Here is a 21,735-nt window from a genome sequence, read left to right as displayed (position 1 = left end):
TATGTGTCTGTGTGAATTTGTGTGAGCATGCTCCTCTAGAAAAGTGTATGTCTCTGAGTGTGTGTGTGTGTGTGTGTGTATGTAGTTATTTGTGTTTATTTGTGTTTTTTGTGCGTTTGTGTGTGTGTGCATTTGTTATCTTCTGTCTGTGGATTTGTGTGCTGTTTGTGGTTTTGTGTATGTTCATTTGTTTTTCTATGTATGTGTCTTTCTGTTCATGATCGTGTCTGTGTTTTCTTGTCTGCCCAAAGGAATTTTGTGTGCGTGTCTGTTCAGTTTGTGTGCCTGTGTGTGCTTCTGTTTTTGTGTGTTTGACATCATGTGTCTGTGGGTCCTTGTGGTTTTTGTGTCATTTTGTGCATGTCCTATTGTCTTTTTATGCATCTTTGTGTTAAATTTTGTACCCGTGTGTCTGTGTGTGTGCATAGGTGTGTTTGAGAGTTTGTTTGTTTGACTCCGTGTCTCTTGGGTTATGTGTGTGATTTTTATTTTTGTTTCTGTGTGTGTGTCTGCATCTCTATCGGTTGGTCAATTTCTTTCTGTGTGTGTTTGTTTGTATGTGTCTGTCTGGGATTTTCTTTTTGTAAGTAGGCCTGCGTGTTTGTCTTTCTCTGTTTGTGTGTTTGTGTTGTTTTTCCTGAATTCCCCTGCTCTTTCTTCATTTGAGACCAAACCAGCAAACAGTGGTTCTCTGTGTCTGCATGTGTCCAGTGTTGGTGGATTTCTTTGGTCGGCTCCTGTTCCAGCTCTGAAAGACGCCATGTGATTATAATGGAGAAATGTGACCAGAAAGGCGAAGTTAAAATAGAAACTAGGAGGGTTACATGAAGGAACTTTGAAGGAGGGGCAGAGAATGGGAGGGAGGAGGACAGCAGAGGCAGTCTCCTAGTTCTTCCTCTCCTTCTTCTCTCAAACATCTGGGTGACATCTGCAAGGAGGTGAGTTCCACCTTTTCTCAAGCCTCTGTTTTTCTGATCTGTTCATACCTGGGGGAGGAGAGGACCACCCTCCCATGATTTTCATCAGTGCTGCTGGTTCCTCCTTTTTTTGTTAACCAGAGCATCAGTAACCTGGACCAGTTGTCTAGAAGGTAATTCTTCTCTACAAAGGTGTTAACTTCCTTTGTGTGAGTAGCCAGGGTTGGGGTTGGGGGGCGTCTTTCTTCTAGATTTGATGGAAGGGCTGCTTTTACTTTTGGTGGATGCTCTCTGAGCTCCTCACTTCTCCGTCAGGCTCCCCCCGTCCTTTCACGTGCCAGTGGAGCGCTCCATCATGGTTGGCAGAATAGACTGTAATTACAGTTTGGAGGGTGGGGGGTGGAATTTGGCAGTGTGTGATATTTGGGATTTTTGTGGTCACACATTTTATTTGGGGTGTCCGTGTTTTCTTTCTACATTGACACTTATCCATCAGCCCTCCTTCACTCCTGGTTTGGCTTTTTCCTCCCCCAGGATGATGTCGCACAGCTTTTTGTCTGCATTCCTTTACCTGCTGATGCTCAGCCCCCCCAGGCTAAGCGCACAGGAGGTGCTGGTGCGTCTGGCAGGTGAGGGTCGGCGTGGAGATAATGAGGGACGTGTGGAGGTCTTCTATCAAGGCTCTTGGGGGACGGTGTGCGATGACGAGGTGGACATTAACCTGGCTAATGTGCTGTGCAGACAGCTGGGCTTTCAGCGCAGCTTCACCTGGGCGCACAGCGCCAAGTTTGGCCGGGGACAAGGTAGGTGCCACCCAGAGCCTCACCAGTATTCCCACTGTTCTTTCCTACTGACCAGCTCCCCTCTGCTTTTCCTCTAAAGGTATGATTTGGTTGGATAACGTACGCTGCAAAGGCACAGAACTTTCTGTGGCTCAGTGTCACTCCAATGGCTGGGGGGTCAATGACTGCACCCATGCTGAAGACCTGGGAGTCATCTGCAGCCCTGAAAGGAGAGCCAGGGCCCCCGCTGTCACAGTAGACCAAGTATCTTCTTCCAACAGGCAGGAGAGACAGAGAATCCCACAGCCTGCACCCCATCCTGCTCCACCTGGAGCCAGCATCCAGCCTCTTTCCAGAAGGGGTCACGAGATTGCTCTCCACCGCACCCCCACCTCCTCACGGCGCAGCCAGCTCTCCCCTCAAGAAAACGGTCATGAGATTCAGATTCTGCGACGTCATCACGGAAGTGGGAGATCAAACCAGCAGCCCAGCCAGTCTCTACCTCAAGGTCACCAGCTGCCGTCACGCCTGGCAAATGGTGCCACCTTCAGGCCGAGGCAGGAGACAGTAGAAGGAAGCCCACAGGCGGTGAGACAGGCCGAGGAGCACCCCCAACGTGAGCCCCACTCCCAGCTACAATCTGAGAGGAGGGAAGACCAGCATCAGCAGCTCAGCGGAAACCATGTGGAACCCGATCCGATCCATCCAGACCTGGGATTGGAGACTGAACCACAAGGCACAGAGGTAAAAGTTCAAATATTCCTGACCCATCCCCTAATGCAATGTTAACCCCACTGGGCTTTGAAGACTGTCATGAGCTGATTCAGGGGTGCATAGAAAACGCAGGACGGTAAGCCTGTGGGGTCAAAATTGGGAAGAACTGCTTCAAGGGACCCCCCCAAGCTAAAGTCCTGATGCTGAGATTCAAGCCAGAAGATTTTAGGTTCATTTTTGCTTTGAGCTGGTTGTGGATTCAAACCGAGCCTTTCCCAGTCTCAGGGCAGACACTCCCTCACTTGGCCAGTTGAGTGGGTGAGTGCTAGCACTCCTTCGGAGCAGATCAAAGCTTCTATATGACTTATGTTTGTCTTTCATCAAATAGACCTCACCCTTTCTCCGTATTGTCGTTACCATCATGGCAGGCGGCAGGTTTCCTTCCTGCCTCTAACGCTCTTCAGAGACGCTGATTACACATCAAAGTCTCTTCTCGTCTGCTGTTGTTCTTGTCTTGACTGTTTTTGGTTGCATGTATTGTGCATGGTTACATTTCCGTTTATGAACGAGGTCCTGTTGAGTGCATCTTCAAAGCAGGAAGGGCTGGATTCAGGAAAAGTCCTGAAAGGTTGTTTTTTTCAGCGTTCTCTCTGACATCACGATTTCTCACTCACAGGAATCTGAGAGGGGTCACTTAGTCGAAGTTCGTATTCATCCTGTCCTGTCCAACTACCGTGGGGGTCTGGTGACAGAGGGAGTGGTGGAGGTGAAACATTCTGGGAAGTGGCGTCATGTGTGTGACCACGGATGGGACCTGAGCAGCAGCAGAGTGGCCTGTGGCATGCTGGGATTCCCAGCAGCAGAGGCATTTGACAAGCCTGCCTACAGGTAAACAAGAGTGCACGTGTGTGTTTGGCATTTCAGTTGCTGCATCGTTACTGGGAGCTTTTTCAAACTGCGGGTTTTTATCTGCTGATCCTGATCCATCACGATTTTAATAAAGGCATACTCAGAAATGCAGTTTTAAGCTAAAATTGTTTTATATATGTCCTCTATTGTGAGAAAAATGCTACAAATACATAAAAATAAAAAAACCTAATTTTTATAGTAGTGGGTCTTTAAGTATGCCCAACATTCATTGTCAGCTGTGGTCTCCAGGAGAAACTTAAAGCTTCAGGAATCGGTTTTGCGTAGTTTTGGATGATCTTGATTGTCCAAGAACAAAAAGACGTAACAGGCAGTCAAAAAACACTGTAAGATCCTTGTAAAAATATACGCACAGACATGCACAAACGCATGCATGTGCAGAACTATCTGCAGACATCTCTGCAGACTTTGTTAAGCTCAGCGACGTTGGGAACTCCATCACAGTGTCTTATCACTGTTTTTTAGAGCTGCAGCAGTTGCGTTTCAATAACATTGGTTAACCTTTGTGGTTCAGATAGAAATCCTTCTTTTTAAATCACTGTGTTTTAGGGATAACATTTAAAAAACAAAAACAAACAGAACAGAAAAGTAACAGAAAACGACATTATTGCCGAAAGCATTTGATCTGCATTTGAACTGTTTTTACCTCTTGACTTAGCTCCATGAGCCTCAACATTCTCTAAGCTGTTGTCCTACCCAATTTCCTTCTCTCTGTTATGATTTACCAATACTGACTAGCGGCAGTATGAGTGAATTGTTTCAGAGGAGCATCAAAGAATCCCACTTGGAATTGTGTGAGCAGCTGAGATTGGCCTTTTATTTGCAGATGTTTGCATAGGCAGTGTTCATGATTTTATCCATCTGTGAATCTGAATGAGGAAGCCAACACGTTGGGCCACCAGGTATTCCTGTCTGCAGGTTGCCTGTGCCTGTGCCCAGGGCTGGAATCTCACAGTCTGTGGCCTTGGGATGGGTTGGAGTTGCCCTCTCGAAGTCTGTATTTGCTTTGGGCAATGCCTGTCGCGTCTGTGGGCTCTGGAGGGAAAGGACTAGGGTGGTTGGTTAGTCTTGTGTTAGACGGGGGATGGTTTGTGGGTGTGGGGTGGTGTACTGGCAGGACAGTGTGTGAGCTGTTTGGTTAGTCAGGATACTCACTCACACACCTGTCTACAAATGTTTGAGCGCCTCATTTCCATCAGTCCTCCAACCAGCGATCATGCCAATGGCCTCAAATACAAAAGAGGTTTATACAAACAAACACCTTGTGTGTCTGAAGCTAAATAAACACCGATTGTAACCGTAGCATCACAAGATGCCCTTGGTTCTTATTATTTCATTTTGCTGCTGGACTGAACATATTAAAAGAAGGAATAAAAGAAAAATAGACAACTCAGGGATTGGGCCTTGGGGGTTGGGCTTCTTGCTGGTTGAACACCTGCTTGGTTTCTGTGGGGTTCAAATCTGTTTTTATGAGGGTGACAATTTTTTGTGTTTTAGAGGACAAATGAAATCTTTAAACTTTATTTGTTCTGTTCAGTTGCTGTTTTTTTTTTTTTTTGTAACATTGGTATATTCATTGTTGGACAATATACCAGTCCTGCATTAGGCTTAATCTTGATTTGATTTGATCTATGGATTTATTTCAAGCGTTGGAGTCAAAGCAATAAAGAACTTACACATTTATCAAACAGAAAAGCTAAAATGCAGAGATTAAAAGGACAGAAAAAAAACAAAACAAAAAAGGCACTTAAGTCACATTTGCTTAATTAAATACAGTGATCATTAACTAAAGTCAAGTAAAGCTTGATTCATTGATTGAAAAGGAACGGGAAGAAGCGAATTTATATAATCCCACCCCTACTGAGTTAATTTATTTTATAGTTTTACAGTTTTTTGTAATCCGGTTCTGATCTGATAGATTCTTTTCATGTAACAAAATCCAGTGCCTAGTAATGATTGATTATCTTCAGAAAACATTCATTCAGAGCTCTGTGTTGGCAGTGTAGTTACCAAAAAACATCACTTTTTACTAATGAGAAGCCATTGGTGATGTCAACGATTCTGTTTGTCAGTTTTAGCAAATTGTGTCTTTGCTTCAAAGCATTGGTGTGCCTTCTCTTAGTAGAGAATCAATGACTGTGGCAGACCAAATCATGTGGAAGAATCTTTGGGGGTTCTATTGTCTGAAACGAGTTCTGAACTTGGATGAGCAGAGAAGGATTTTAAGAAAGAGGGCATCTAGTCAAGATGCCATGAAGACTATTAATACAACACCACTTGGATGAATGAGAACCTTCATAGACATCTGTCCTGGACAGAGAAATGCAGACAGAGGAAAAGCAGCTAGTCCTGCTAGTTCTCTAATTATTATCTCTGAAGAAATGTCTTTCAAGATTCCTTCTTCTTCTGATTAATAATTAACACACAGGGCTTACAATATTTTTATTTGATTTCATGCTGGTGACATATTTCAGCTATTGAGCTAAATCTTCAGAAATATCTTAGTGTGAAAACAATCTTGCTGCATCTTTTGCTGATTGAGGTCATCTTTAATCAACACCCAGTGTTGGCAATGATTTGGTATAAAACCAACAAGCCAAACGAACTAGTCTCCCCTGTGTTTGAGGAGGCAAACCATTGAGGACAATGAAAAATATACTTTTAGGGACCTATTCATGTCACACCACGTGTTCAATACCAAGTCTAAAAGGCTTAAAGGCAGGGATATTTTAGATGCTCTGATCACTCTGATGTATGCACAGAAAGCTTGGCTGAACAAAGCTGCCTGAACAGTGACCATCACAACATCTAAGACTGGTTCTATCAGTTCCATCAGATGTGATAGAACTGTGATAGAACTCATGGCTAACAGGAAAGCAGCACCAAAACTATACTGTATTCACGTCCATGCATGGATGAGTGGGGGCAGAGAGACATTGTCTGGACGCTTTGGAAAAGATGGCTTGTTAGGAGGAGGTCGTCAGCTCCATTGGACTTCTATTTCTCCGGCGCCACAAAGCCGTCTTACATTTATTGGTGGGTGGTAAACCAATCAAAAGAAAGCCTTTTGTCTCCTACCATATGGAGACATGTGCATCCAGACGCAGATCTTTTATGAATGATGTAAGACCCGGCAGGGAAAAGCCAGACTAGGAGAAGGATGGCATGAATTGCGGGGACTGACTATTGTGAGGAAGAACTGTGTTGTCAGTTTGAACAATCAATCATATTGGATTTTTTCAATAAAAGCTTCCTGTGTGTTTGTTGAACAACAGGAGGCGGGACTTCTTGGAGTAAATTATGTAGATATGAGTTTCCCAAACTGTCTGTGTGTGCTTGCCTGCTTCTGTCATGACCACTTGGACATCTGTGATTATGGTCAGACTTCTGATCTGAAATATTCTTAGCCTGCAGTTCGGTCTCTGCTGAGTCAGCACAGCTCTTGCTCCGGCCACAAGGGTTTTGTGGACCATCTGTCTTTGTTGCTGCAGCAAGTTTCAACAGATTTTGCAGCTTTCCCCACATTTTGCATGCAAAGTTATTCTCCAGGTCCTCTTTCATCGCAGTCCCCACCCCCCTTTCTGCAGCCTTTAAAGGCTACATTTAATGTCTTTGTGGCCGTTCGACTGAAACCCTTTTTATGGAAACTACATCATTATGACCCTAAAAGTTTTCATGGGACCAGGGGATGGGGGTTGATGGGAATCAGTGGGAACATCCAGAGTGGGTGGACTGTTCCAGCTCTGCAGCCGCCTGTAATGACAGGTTAACTGAGCTTTCCTGACAGTCGGCTCGTCTTTTATTGTGTATTCAGTTTCACTTGAAAAGCAACATTTCTGTCTATCAGCGCCTTCAGTGTCTCTTATTCCCAGACTTCCTCTCAGCTTGGTGGACATTTTTTTATAAAACTCCCGTAGACGAGCCTTTCCATGGCTCCTTCCTGGATTCCACAGTGGCCCGGCATAAAACGGGTCAAAGAGCAGTGTTTGTTGGTGCATATTTCCATGTCTGCTGTGTGTGAACCAACACGCTGCTGCTGCACCACAAAGCAGACAGTGCCAGGGAGAGCAGGCAATTATACAGCCGGCTCTCCTCCCCCACCCAGCCTGTGAACCAACAACCCCTTACAGTCTGCCTCCCAAACTTTGATTCTTTCTTCCTTTGTTGAATGAGTCGGATCTCCTGAGCTTCTGCTTGATGCTGGTGTCTGATGATCCATCAGGGCAGCAGCAGAGCTGCAGACGTACCTTTATTCAGCTCATCTGTGTGCCTGTATGCAGCCCCTCACCGTATTCAGCCCTCCCCGTATGCATCCTCTCATTCTCCAGAGTTAGGGCTCTAGACAACAGCTAAGTCTTCTTCATGATTCCAGATTTCAAACTAAACAATACATCTGAAGATAAATAACACCCCCCCACACACACTCACTTTCATAATACTAGCACATGCACCCTGTGCTGGAAGGGGCTTGGCGCAAATCCCCCAAATCTTGCTGCAGGTGTTTTATTTCACAGCTCTATTCCGATACATGAAAGACTTGGTGTCATAGAAATCGCAAATATTTTTTCTCCATGGTCGATTTTCAACGCAAGAGTTTTGAACACAGTTACCCTAAACAGCAATATACCCGCGTTTACGTGGACTTTCCATTGGAAGTTGCTTGAACGTGCTTCCAAGGCCGGTGTGAGCACAGCACAAGGTGGCATGATGCGTTTGAGGTGATTGTTTTCATGCAAGGATCAATGACGTTCCTGGTTCATACTGGTTCAGAATTCTTCTCTGAGCTGCAGAACACATAAAGTCTGTTTAACATACAATAGTTTCTCTTCTCTGACTGACAGAGTTTTAACTCTTGTTTGAAAATTGTAACTTACAGCTAACAGTAAATTCAGTAAAAATTGTTTGTGCAAAAAATCTGTGAGAATTTGATCTTTCACAGAAATTCTAGGAAGAATCCTCCATTTGATGAAACTCTGATCCACGAGTCTGAAACGCACAACCAGCAGAAATAAACCTGCAACAGGGATCTGTTTTACTGAATGCTGGAGCTCTACTGGACTGGTCTTGTTCTGGATTCAGTTCCAGGCCACTCTAGAGAGGGTTCTCTCCTTTTTTAGTGATGTTTTCTTTCTTCCACAAACCGCCGTCTGGTGAAAGTTTGCTGCACCTGTCTACGGTCTGCGTGGGGAAGGACAACGATATGTTTGTAGGGGGACGGGGGCTTCGTCTAAGCATCTCTTTCATACTCAGCTGGTTTTCCATCAATAAACAGACAGAAATACTCAGTGGAGTCACTGACAGAAGTTAGCAAAGGTAGGATCCCACATTTTATGCTCTTTCCTTCTTCACCGAGGAAATCAGGACAGAGTTAAACACTCACATTCTCCTCCGTCTTTAGGTAACCAAAAAATAACCTGAGAACCCCCCCCCCCAACAGCTGGGTGTCGGGGGGGGGCTGAAGAACAAGACCAAAAACTGTTTTCTCTTCTCCTCAGGAAACTATGGGAGTCCAAGTTGGCAGATCCCTCATCTGGGTAAAGTCCTTGACCGCACATTTACTTTTAATGTTGTTTCATGAAATGGATCACAACCCTACCCCTCGCCCCTCCCCCCTCGCCCCCCAGGATCAGGACACAAATCCAGAAGAAATCCTACTGGGTGGAGAAGGTGCGGTGTCAAGGTGTGGAGGCCTCCCTGTCCCAGTGTCACTCTCAGCTGTCCCTCCCCAGAAGCGAAGTCCCCTGCAGGGGGGGCATGCATGCTGTGGTCCGCTGTGTCCCAGGACACCAGTTCAGCTATCAGAGCAGAACTCCAGCTCCACCTGCGGTATCGGTGAGAGGGACGCACAAATGTTTGACCTCGATGATTGCGTCCTGCTTCCAAACTCTTTACCCTGATCCAGATTCTACATCCTGAACCCAGATCCAGACCCTGATTCTGAAGCTGAACACTGATTCAAACTCTGAACCCTAATTCATATCCTAAACTACACTGATAGCCTTGAGTGATGTGCCTCAAGTTACCATCAATGACATTTGAGTTTGTTTCTTGTCTTGGGTGAAGTTTTTCAGCCAAAGTCCAGCTGCAGCTTGTCTGACCTCTATAGTAGCTGAAGGGTCTCCACCCTGCCCCCTGAAAGCTCCTGAGCTGCCTGTTTTTTCAGTAAACACTTTCAGACTGACTTCTGATCTCCTGGAGTTGGTGTGTTCAGTCAATCAGAAACTGGACTCACCTGATCCAGCTGATCAGCAGGAACTGACGTAGAGCTCCAAACCTCTCCTTCCCTGCTCATCAAGCCCCTGGTCTGAATCCAGCTTATCTTAAAGTCTAAATCTGCATAATAAAGTATTTGGTGATGTGAAGATCCCTGAGCAGGTTTCAGTCTTTAATGGAGTCATATCAGCTGCTAACATTGTGGTTTTGGTGCAGACCACACCCTCCTGTTTAAATGGAACAGTTCCTGCAAAGAAAACCGCCACAGTGCAGGACTCATGTCTGTCAGACTTTAGGAAAGGTTTTACTGTTGTAGAAACATTCTATAGAAATGGAACAAAAAACAGAGGCTGGAATGTAAACGCTGTCCTATTGAAATGAAGCTCGTCTAAACTAATCACACACAAACTTTCATGAAGCAGAAATCTTTTCCTCTCCACTTGGCACTTGGACCAAACACCAGGATATTTTCAAATCCTGTGAAGTGTTTTCTAATGGAAATACGGTGCTAAATATGTTCTGTTTTTCCTTCCAGCCTGTGGTGCGCCTGAAGGCGGGGGCTCGCCTCGGAGAGGGCCGCGTTGAAGTTCTGAAGGAGGGGAAGTGGGGCACAGTGTGCGACCACCTGTGGGACCTGAGCGCAGCCAGTGTAGTCTGCAGAGAGTTGGGCTTTGGCACGGCCAAGGAGGCTCTAACCCGGGCTCAGTTGGGACAGGGTAATGCATGCAGCACCCCCTCCCCCCCACACACACACACACCACTTGACAGAGTTAAGGTTTACAGGACAATGTTACTCATCATGACAGGAGGAGGGGTTGAATGGATTTTGAATGTACCTGTTAGAGGAGAAGATCATCTCTGTCATTTCCGCAGACTAAACACCCCTCAGCCTAAACCGTTCTTCAAAGTGGCGGCCCCCCAGCTCTGCGTGAACAAACACTAAGAATGATTGCAGCGTGACTGTGGAGCGGCTCCGCAGGACCAATCACACGAGTGTAAACTCAGCTGGGGGGGTCAGCTGACCAAAACAAGGCTGCTGTCAAAACAAGGGCTGAATGAGCGCAAGTCGGCTTTGAAGGCAGGATGTTGGCCAATCAAGCGCATGGAATTGTTGTGGCAGCGCTTTTGTTGTGGGCGGGAAAATGCTGCTCCTGAGCCTGCAGTTTTCTTCGGAAACGCTCAGTCCTCTTTTTGTCCTCCTACTCTGAACTCAGCCCCAACTCTGCAATCATGTTCATTTCATCTCATTATCTTTCCGCCCAAATGAGCAGCCCCTTTCTGCTGGTCCTGCTTCTCCTCGCTGTGAAGTAAAGCGTGAAAAGCGTCTACTTTTAGGGCTACTTTAAAAGGAAAGGGAGATGGTTGTGGTTTCAGGCCCTGAGAACGTGAAACGTGTCCCGTGAAGGCGTCTGGGCTGGGCAGCAGCGAGGACAAAGTGACATCATGACTATTTCTGGACAAATTACAGCCTTTGACGGGCCTTGCTCACCTACGCAAACATAAATGTACTGCAGGTTTTCTTCAGTTCACAATATCTATTTTTAACTGAAGCAGAAGTCAATCAAGTTTAATTAATCAAGTTTTCACAGAAAGTTCAAAGGAACTCAACAAAGCAGGAAAACCCGACAAACATAAGAAAACAAAAAATCTGTCATGAAACTCACAGCTAGGTAACTCCTGCTCCATAAACCAGAACTTCAGCCAAACATCTCAACCATCAATCACCTTCAGATTTAATAATTGGCCATGAGAACTAGACCGACTGAGTGTGACGTCACTCATTAAAACGCCTTATGCCAGCTCCAACAAAATGAAGTCAAGTCAGTCGCCATGTTTTTGAGATACAGATGCCACCGTGTTGGAGCCAGATGTCGGTAAGCAGTGGTTGGTGTGAGTCGGTGTGAGTCAACGTTTCTATGACAACCACTCTCACCAGTCAGGAGTGGGCTTGATAGAACTCCACACCCCTACCACTTGACTGTGGGCTAGAGGAGATCTGTCAATTGAACACTTCAAACGTTCAACACAAGACCACATACTTTTATTGAGGCATTTAATTAGTCAATTTCTCATTTCTAATAAAAAGGATTACCAAGAACATGACAACAGTTATTCTGAAAAATAGAATGATTGATATCATAGCTGTCTATTTCTCAACATATTCTCAACAGTTCTCAACAATGGGGTTTTGGCTTCTTGGAGCTAGCAGGTACTTCCTGTTTAGACCGCTAGGGGGTAGGGGTCTCTCAGTCCAGTTCTCATATACAGTCAATGAATTGACAGAAGGTGTTGCAGTAAAGATTTGACAGATCAAATATGTCAGCCCTTTGACGCTTCATGCAGTTTCTTGTTAGACATGATCCCATTCTGGCACGGTCGCAGATAAATGCAACAAAATGTACATTTTCTACATGGAATGATAAATCCAGTTTAAAGTAGGACTGTATGGTCTTTTATCTTTGAAGTTGTAGTCTCTTCTGCCTCTTTACTGGCTGTATTCTCTGCAAAAAAAACTTTCAAAGATATTTGCAAGTTTTATTTGTTTTATATGTTTTTTTATTTTGTTAGCTTGGGGGTTTCAATTTTGGCAGGGATGTTTGCAGCCAGAGCAGCAGCTTTAAGAATTCTTAAAGCTCAAAGGAAGTTATGCTTCTGTGCGGCCTGGTGTCAGATGATTGGGTATGGGGGGCAGGTTTACTTGAATGAGATAAATCTACAAAGTACAGTGAAAATGTAAACTGTTTTCAGTTATAATTTTTCCTGTTTCGTTCGGCAGTTCGTTCTCAGTTGGTTTTTCTGCTGCAATCTTTCATTCTGAAGTAACTAGACAACTAACTGAGCTGTGCAGACACTGGCGTGCAGATGTGGTCCAGAACATGTGACTGAGGATCATGGCACTTCATGGATCTGCTGTGATCCTTAAAGATGGGGATTCTCCTGAGCTGTGATGCCAATTGCATGACTCTGTAGGTTACTCCAAATGACTCGACAACAAGAAGTTGGAGAACAACTGGGTTCCACAGACTCGATCCTACTGACTGCATTTAGAATCTCACATTGTCCTAAACAGCCTTCATCATTTAGAGCTGGTAATCCAGTGATGTTTCTGTGTAAACCACAAACCTCAAAAAAAGATGTCTGACTTCAGGTGGATGTGGTAAGCATGAAGGTAAAAGAAGACATCTCTGAACTCAAAAACGAATCTGTCCTGAACACTAAAAACAGGATCAGCTCTGACACCTGGCCTTGAGGTAACCCTCAGGACAGTTGGGAAGGTTTTAGGAAAGCTTTGGAGGAACTCCACCTCAGAGGAGCTCTGCTTTAGAGTCCGGCAGATGTCTGCAGCAGCTTTTGCATTACTGACACGCCTGTCCGTGCTGTCTTTGCAGGTACCGGGCTCATCCACATGAACAGCGTTCAGTGCACGGGCAGGGAGCGGTCCCTCACAGATTGCCCCCACAGACCAGTGCCGCTTTACAGCTGCAAGCACAGCCAGGATGTTGCAGTCCGCTGCAACGTTCCCGACAGTGGCCTCCAGGCCACGGTAAGACCCACTCATACAAAACCCACTGTTATGTGTGACGATGGGGGCCTCAGTGTTTGTCCATGCACACACAGGTGCGTCTGTCAGGAGGCAGAGACCCTGGGGAGGGCCGGGTGGAGGTACTGATGGAGGTCAGAGGAGCCAAGCGCTGGGGCTCCATCTGCAGCGAGAACTGGGGTATCAATGAGGCTATGGTGGTCTGCAGGCAGCTGGGCTTGGGCTTTGCTGCACGGGCCCATCAGGTACGCTTTTTCACCCAATCCCTCCACCTCCACCCAAACTTCTCTCTGGTTCTGCTCCCATGCCTCCTCCTCCTCCACATTGCCTTTTGTGTGTTATTACAGAGGCGGGTAATTACAGGCTTCCCAACAGCCACTTCCAGTGTGCCTGAAATAAAAGAGAGAAAGTGAGGCGAGGAAGGAGGGGAGAGGGGGGGGGGCAAACAAACTGAAAATAGCAATGTGTGTGGAAAAAGATCTTTTCAGAGGGAACATTTATGTAGGAGTGCTAAAGGTCCTGAAGCTCAGCCTGTTTTTCTTCAGTTGGTCCGCAGGGCTCTTGAGCTTCTCTGGTTCTGACTCTGCAGGAGACGTGGTTCTGGCCGGGATCCCCGGAGGCCTCTGAGGTGGTTTTGAGTGGAACCCACTGCACTGGCACAGAGATGTCCATCCAGCAGTGTCGCAGGAACGGACAGGTCTACTGCCCCCGGGGGGGAGACGGCAGAGCTGCAGGTGTCACATGTGTTGAAAGTGAGTCCAGGAAAGGAGCTTCTGAAGCTCTGGACCTTTGTTAGTTTCCTGCAGTGAACTCCAGGAATAAGTTTGTCCTACAGCTAAAGAATAACTCACATCTGTGAACCACAGCCAGTTTCTCTTGGCAGGCAGAGCTTGTGTTTGCTGGTGGGTCTAAGAGACCCCCTAAAGACACAGCTGGTTTTTTTTACCTCATGTTATTCAAATTCTTTCCAAGTTTGTCTCTTTTCTGGTCAAAAAAGATGTTTGCACCATGGAAATAGGCCAGAATTCCCAATTCAGTTTTCAGGGCTCCAGGGATCAGACCTGCCCCTCCTCTCATGAGGACAGAAACGTCCGTTTGCTTTGAATCATGTCGTTGACATATTTTTCTGTGTGAAAATGTGGAAGGGCACGCAGTTTAGTGTTTAAGCAAGGATCCGTTCAAAAGAACTTATTGACGGAGAATGTAAATCATTTTCTCCGATTCCACACACACATACAGACAGATAGGAGCTTCTACAGCAGATCTGAAGAAGCCTCTGAAGGCATGCTGTTGTGGAGTTTCAGTGTTGTGAAAGGGACGATGGAGGTTGTCCCTGATGGTTTCACATTACCAAGCATTCTTCTTTGGATAATCGGGTTCCGAGGCTCCAGAGCAGAAACCACAACAGCCCTCTGACTGCAGATGGAATCATACTCTCCACTGCAAATACCATTGATGTGCTTTCATTTCCAACTTGACCTCAAACAGTCAGACACACATATCCGCAAAAACAGATCTCTGAACGTCACATCGCTAACTCACTCCTTTTAGCGTGGATCAGCAAACTTCTCCTCTGACCATAAATCTTCTTTCAGCGCCCACTATGTTAGACTTTACATAGATATGTTTGGAGTAAGTCCCCAAAGAGCAGAAAAATCAGACTAGAAACGCACAACAAACATAAGAACCCTGAAGAACATCAGCTTTAACCTCCCAGGGTCTGCCCATCACACTTTAGTCTATGATGATCCAGAAAAATGTGTATCTCAGGGCCTCTCAGGTGAGAAAAGTCCCACACAGGAATCACACACAGAGCAAGAATGTGGTTCTTCTGAACTTCACAAGCTTTGAAGTCAGTCCTCAGACCCTGATATCTTCCTCCCAGAATCTTTTCAGCCTCTTTACTTCTCTGAACTTTGACTTTAGTTTGGTTTTTCCTAAATCCTCCTTGCTTCATCTGTGGCAGCAGCAGATGGAACGCTGCAGATTCCAGCTTGATGTTGAAGCAGCTCTCTGCCTCTACAGCTGCTCCTGACCTGGTGGTGGACGCCCAGCTGGTCCAGGAGTCGGCCTATGTGGAGGACCGACCGCTCCACCTGCTTGTCTGTGCCAATGAGGAGAACTGCCTGTCCTCTTCTGCCGCCAGGATGAACTGGCCTTACGGACACCGCCGCCTGCTGCGCTTCTCCTCCCGCATCATGAACATGGGCCGCGCCGACTTCAGGCCACGGGCCAGCAGGGAGAGCTGGACGTGGCACCAGTGTCACAGGTGAACTGGGAGCTGTGTGGCTGCATGAAGCTGTAAAATCTCTGTTTGCTGTGGAACACAAACTGAGTTCACAATTTGTCGACTCATGATCAGTCACCAGGTTTCCTCAAGCAAAGGGTTTTTGGAAGAAATGACACCAAGTTTGCCTCAGGAAACCAAATTTCTCCAATTCTCTACTATGGAGACCTAAACCATGTTTATTAGGAACATCCCTGGTAATAAACCTGGTCCTGGTCAGATTTAGGTTTGGTTCTGATCTGATCCTATTTCAAATCTAGTCTGATACAGGTCTAGTCTCGGTCAAATTCAGGTCTGGTTCTGGTTCAATTTGATATGGATTTGGTTCCAGTTTAATCCAGGTCTGGTACTGATCTCAATTATGTCCTGGTCTGATCCAGATTAGGTCTCAATCTGATTTGGGTTTAGTCTTGGTGTAATCTGGGTTTGGTCAGAGTCTAATCTACAGTTGGTTTTCTCATTTGGTCCTCTTGGTTTGGCAAACTCACCTGAACTCTGGTTTGGACGAAACAAGAGAACTCTGGTCCTAATGAGAACGATGGACTCTGTTCTATTAGAACCCTGGTGTGCTTCACTTCAGTGTGAATGCAGATGGACCAAAGAGAGCAGATGCAATGAGCTTCATGTGTTTGGAGAACAAAACGGTGACATGTGAGGACATGTCAGAGGACTAGCAGGACTAGCTGCTTTTCTTCTTTCTGAATTTTTGCTGTCCAGCTTGTTTCAGACAATATGGCCCCCAAATGAGTGCTAGAACTGTGGGATTCTCCTAAATAGTTTGCTCTGTTGATATAAATCAGCCTTGCTGCCTATTCCATCAAGTCCCCAGGACTGTCACAGAGAAAAATTGACCTCAGTAATCCAAGTTCTCTATAGGAAGCTGACTCTAACCATGTTCTCTAAGCTCATGCTTGCAGCTTGGTAGAGAAAACGTGTTTTTTTTTTGCGGTAGTCTGATGTGCATATGTGGATCTCTCTACTACAAGCCAGCAGTATCTTGCCGTGCACAAACGGAGCTCACAAATAAACTAAGCAGAGAAAACCATATTCCTCTGCCTCACAAAGACACAAACGCAGAGAAACACACACACTATAACACACAAACACATGAATGGGCAGCAGATCTGCTGATTCTGGCCTCACCAGAGGCTTTTAGAACAAAACAGGACGTCATCTTGACTCGTGTGCGTGTGTGAAGCACTCACAGCAACAACTCTTTTGAGGTTTTAAAGCTCAGAAGAGCAAATATCTGCTGATTGTCGTGCACTCAACAACTCTAGACACAATGACACGAAAAAATGCACAAAGTGAAATAAACACAAAGATTTCAACTGGAAAAAATGAATCTTAAGAAATTAAAAAAGACCCTTGTTTCGCAATAAATTCTCTTCATTTTTTTGTGTTGGTAGGAAAAAAAACTATATCAAGAAAGTTTTTCAATAATAAAATAATCTTAGTTTAAGGAAACAGGGCTGCATGGTGGCGCAGTGGTTAGCGCTTTTTCGTCACAGAAAGAAGGCTCCAGTTCAAGTCTTGCCTGGGGGACCTGAACAGAAAACCAATGTGGAGTTTCTCCTCATGCATGTGTGGGTGGGTTTTTTCCGGGGACCATCCAAAAACATGCTTCATGGGTTAATTTGTTACTTTAAATTGTCCATAGGTGTAAATGTGAGTGTGCATGCGTGTGTGATCACGGCCCTGTGACAGACTGGCGACCTGCAGGGTGTCCCCTGTCTTGGCCCACGAGGATAGGCTCCGGCAGCCCCGTGACCCCGAAAGGGATTAAAACAGGTTTAAAAATAGATGGATGAATGGTTTTAGAAAACATGTTTATTTGAGCAGAAATTTTTCTTACAAAAAGAATTCTTGGTAAGACGATTTTTCACCCTATTGGCACATTCTTTTGCTTGTTAAAAGATAAATTTGATAATGGGTTAAGAATTTGGACTTATTTCTAAGGGGCCTGTTTTTGCCGTGTAAATGTGAAATGAGAAACCTGAGAGAAGCAGAAGAATTATCTCCCACAGTCCCCCTGATTCCCGCTCTGCTGCTGATCATCCTGTCTGTCTCCTTTCCTCAGACACTACCACAGTATTGAGGTGTTCACCCACTATGATCTGCTCACCCTGAATGGGACGAAGGTGGCTGAGGGCCACAAAGCCAGTTTCTGCCTGGAGGACACATACTGCCCTGAAGGTGAGAGCCGTTCTGCTGCAGCGCTGACCCACAAAGAAGTAGAACCCGTTACTGTACGTGATCTTCTTCTCTGCATTCAGGTCTCCACAAACGATTCTCGTGCTACAATATGGGAGAGCAGGGCATTTCCGTGGGCTGCTGGGATACGTACCGCCACGACATTGACTGTCAGTGGATCGACATCACAGACGTGCGGCCGGGAGAGTACATTTTTCAGGTAAGTGTCATGTTGATGCTTGGGATGTGAGTGCATCATCATCTTTTAATATCCTAAAAGATGCTGGAGTTTTCCTACCCAAGTCTTCAAACAGATTCATCCTTACTTCAGACTACGTAGCAAAACCAGCCATTTTCCTTTAGACAGCGGCAGAACTTGAAACAGCACAGTGAGGCGTGGAAGTCTTAACAAACGGACACAGAAAAGACTAAAATAACAGCTAAATGCTCTGAGGAGTTCTCTGCTCACTCATGTACACGTGTGTGTGTGTGTGTGTGTGTGTGTTTCAGGGGTGTGTGCATGTTTAAGAAAGTAAATTTAGTCTTGACTTCTGCAGAAGGTAGATCTGTAATTAAGTTCATTTGGTCTGCAGACCTGTCTTCTCTGAAAAACCATGTTGGTGCTTCAATCCATTTCAGACATAAAACCTACTGGTGCATCTGCCGTAGCGGTGAATGAAATCGGCAAAACTAACGTCAAAATATGTTTGATACAATACCCCTAAAACAGAATTAGAAGATAGAACACAATTCTATTTTTTAGAGAATTGATCCCCTTCAATACGTTCAAAAATTCCCCAATCACTAAAAGATAAAACAAAATAATAATAACACATTCCGCTCAGCATTTGAATTCAATTATAAAGTAAATATGTAGCAAAACAAATGTTTGTCTTAAACATTCAGAGCCATTTGTGAACACGTTATCATTTGAAAAAGAAATGTTTAGGTCTAGGATACCAAATGAGAGGATATGGACGTTTTCCATGTGCCACTGAAATCTTGACTGTAACAGAATATATTGAAAGTATCACAAATGAAACTATTATTTAAAAGCCTTTCCTGATGGAACAGGATGCTTTGTTGTACTCTTAGCTGCTGAGACCAGTGAAGCTCTCTCCACTTCCAGCACACAGAGATATGCACTGGAGCCTTCACTTACTGTATTGTAGCAGCCTGCTCTCCAGTAAATCCTCACTATATCGCTGTTCACCTTTCATGGTCTCTCTGTTTTGTGTTTTTTTTTCCCGGTGCAATATAGCATGTTTTTATTGTTTTTTTTAACGAGCACTATGTCCTAGGTTCTGATTGGCTGTAGACCTTGTCAATCAAACTCTTCTGTGCCGTGTTTCCTGTAGAGAAATTGTTTGGGTCACCAGATCTATATAAATCTCTGAGCAGATCTTTCTTTTCACTCTATAAAACTGGACTCATTTTTCTACAAAGATCAAACTTTGAGAGTGTTTGTGTCATCAGTTAGCATCTTTCCAAACACAAACCACGCTTTTTTAAAATAGCATATGTGCTAAACAAACCCCCACCTTTGCTTTTGTATATGTATATACTTTACCCCAACTATTGCTCATGGGCTTTAATTGTCAAGTCATCAAAGTCACAGGTTTTAAACCAGAATAGGGTGGTGATGCAAAAATCAAAGGTTTTTTTTTTGTAAATCAAACGTACTTTTTACAGCGTTTACATGCCACATAAAAGGCTGTAAATTACGTCGCCTTAGTAAAACACCATAAATGGTTGCCATTAAAAACAGGGAGTGTTTTTGGCCCCACTGGCATGCCATATATTACCATTTTTAAGCAGTAGCAGAGGCTTTGTCATATCTTCTGCAGCTGGGTGTTAGCGGTGAAGCCGCTGTCTGTAGGAGACATTGTGGGTCCACCTCAGCGACTGTGATTGACATTGTAATGACACTCAGTCGTTAAATAAACTTTCACTGTTGGGTAAAAAGCCAGTGTGGGATCTCTGTGTCATCCTTCAAAGAACTCTAATCTGAAGCAGCTTAAACCAGAAACGTCTTTCCAAAGTGTCTCAGCTCTGAGCTTTTATGGAAGATGTGGTCACCTTATCTGTTTGATGTGTTTACAGGGGAAAGTCACTTGTATGCTTGTCTTAATCACAACACGAAAAACGGGTGGAAACGCGCTACCATGACAACCAGCTGCAGCCTAATGACAGGCTGGAAACCCCAAACTGTCATCTCCATCTCTGCCAAATTAGAGTGGAAACTGACGTCAGGCTTCTTTAGGTTTGCTCATATAGAAAAAACTAGAAGGATCCTCCCACCTTCCCCCCACCAAAGCACACTCAGACTTTACACACTTAACAGTTGGAATAGACTAAACCATGAGGTTCTTTTTGAGCTGAAATGGTGACTTTGGTCTGTGCAAGTGAACCCTTCTCAAGTCAGCTTGATTTATGTCTGCTTAGAGGAAGCTCACACGCTAACAGAGGAAGCATCCAAGACTCCCACAGGGCTCATTCATGCTCTGGTGGGAGGTGTGTGTGAGCGGGGGGGTTGCTTGGCTGGTGAATGCTAATCACAGCAGGACAGCATGGATGTGTCTAGCACCACAGCAGCAGTAAAAGGATATGAATATCAGGATGACTTTGGCTAAAATGTTCGCATCACTGAGGCTTTGTGGAGAGTTTGCAGATGTGGCGAAAGCGTTTAGGATGTCTGCACAACAACAAAGAGCGGTTACCAAAATCATGAGGAAGCTCATTTCTTTATCTAAATTTGACAGTCACAAAGTAAACCGACTTGTTCAGGAAAATGCAGAGATGCTTCCATATTAATGCTGGTATATAAAACTTATATCTACACCCTAACGGATGCTAGGTTCAACAGGGAAGAACTGAAACAGGAAGCTGCTTTACCTGCAGAGGAGCTTGATAAAATGCAGTTCAGGTTGGAGATAGAATTTCTTTTAGGTATTTCCAGGTGTTTTCCAAATAGTAAATGCTTGATCATTGCATTTTGACCAGCATGTAACTTCAGCATGAAGGACATGAGGATCTGAGACAAGAGATAAAAAAACATTTATTCCAAAACTGCACAAAGTCTGTTTTCCCAACTCTTCTCACTCGTTATTTGTCTCTGTCACTGCTGCAGGTGGAAGTCAATCCAACTTTAGACATGGCTGAGTCCGATTTCCAAAACAACGCCATGCGCTGTCGCTGCAAGTATGATGGAGCGCGTGTTTACGTGTACGGCTGCCATTCGGGTATGTTCCATCTTCCTGTCACTCACACAACAAACTAAAGACTGTACAAACAAGCTTTTGACGCTTGAAGCAAAGCGAGTGATGCACAGCGAACATTTTAGGAAAAAACATTCAAGACGTTTTCACCTTCAACAGCAATCTTTTTTTTTTCACATGTACTTCTTGCAAATAAAAAATGATCTTTGCTGTGTTTCATAACTAGTCTGACCTACTTCCATTTTTGCTTTTTGTGGTGCACCTGTGCCTCCTCCATCTCCTTGTTCCCCGTTCTGATCAGGTGACGCTTACAGCGCTGAGGTGGAGGACCTGTTTGACCACCAGCGGCAGATCTCCAGCAACTTCCTGTGAGGAGCCAGCACCACAATCCGGGAGCAGCAGGATGAAGCTCCTCACCATGCCTGAAACGTCACGGCGGGGGGAGGGAGGGACATAGCAGCATGCCAGTTAACAGGGAGGGTTGGGGGAAGACGTGAACCATTAGAACCTGAGACGTTCCTGTCAGCCTCCGTTCAGGTGTCGTAGAAGAAACCCAGTCAGAGCGGGCGGGAGTCTTCATTCAGAGTTGTTCCCAGAGCTGCAAACTAATGGTTAGAATGAACACCATCAAACCCAGAATCCCGCCTAAGGTTCTGGTTTGTCTTCTTTGGTGCTACTTTGCCTTCTTGGAATAAATCTACAATGTTTTGCTAATGTCATGTATAGTTTCATATTACCTCTGGATATTGTTCTTCAGGGCGATAATTTATGCAGAATATAATGTACTTTTCAGGTGAAACTTGTTTGTACTGTTTATAACTACTTCCACATTGTTGTTCTATGTGAGGGCGGGGGTAGAGGAGGGCTGGCGTAACAGAACTTGGTGAAGGTTGAATAAATGCTTGACAAACATTTTGCTTTTTTCTTTCTTTTTTCAAATTTA

At 44.9% G+C, this 21,735-nt stretch overlaps 1 protein-coding gene across 2 annotated transcripts; it reads left to right on the top strand.

Annotated features, from left to right (window-relative positions):
• Positions 1-800: 800 nt before the first annotated feature.
• On the top strand, positions 801-21,704 carry LOC101168600 (lysyl oxidase homolog 4). 2 transcript variants are annotated; one of them, XM_004066134.5, is made up of 15 exons: positions 801-938; positions 1,452-1,720; positions 1,800-2,443; positions 3,090-3,301; positions 8,836-8,874; positions 8,965-9,172; positions 10,089-10,269; positions 12,943-13,097; positions 13,172-13,339; positions 13,684-13,846; positions 15,120-15,363; positions 17,462-17,577; positions 17,658-17,794; positions 20,705-20,816; positions 21,094-21,704. In XM_004066134.5, the coding sequence occupies exons 2-15, from the start codon at positions 1,453-1,455 to the stop codon at positions 21,162-21,164; spliced, it is 2,718 nt and encodes a 905-aa protein (XP_004066182.1). In that variant the 5' UTR covers positions 801-938; position 1,452; the 3' UTR covers positions 21,165-21,704. The 2 variants fall into 2 exon arrangements, with proteins under 2 accessions (XP_004066182.1, XP_078793410.1); XM_078937284.1 differs by lacking the exon at positions 801-938 and adding an exon at positions 980-1,090.
• The last annotated feature ends 31 nt before the right edge of the window (positions 21,705-21,735 follow it).

This window comes from Oryzias latipes, chromosome 1 (genome assembly GCF_053564925.1).
Source record: "Oryzias latipes strain Hd-rR chromosome 1, Olatipes_Hd-rR_3.1".
Classification (NCBI taxonomy): Eukaryota; Metazoa; Chordata; class Actinopteri; order Beloniformes; family Adrianichthyidae; genus Oryzias; species Oryzias latipes.
The sequence above is the reverse complement of the archived record's forward strand: the minus strand, read 5'-3'. Positions and strand labels throughout refer to the sequence as shown.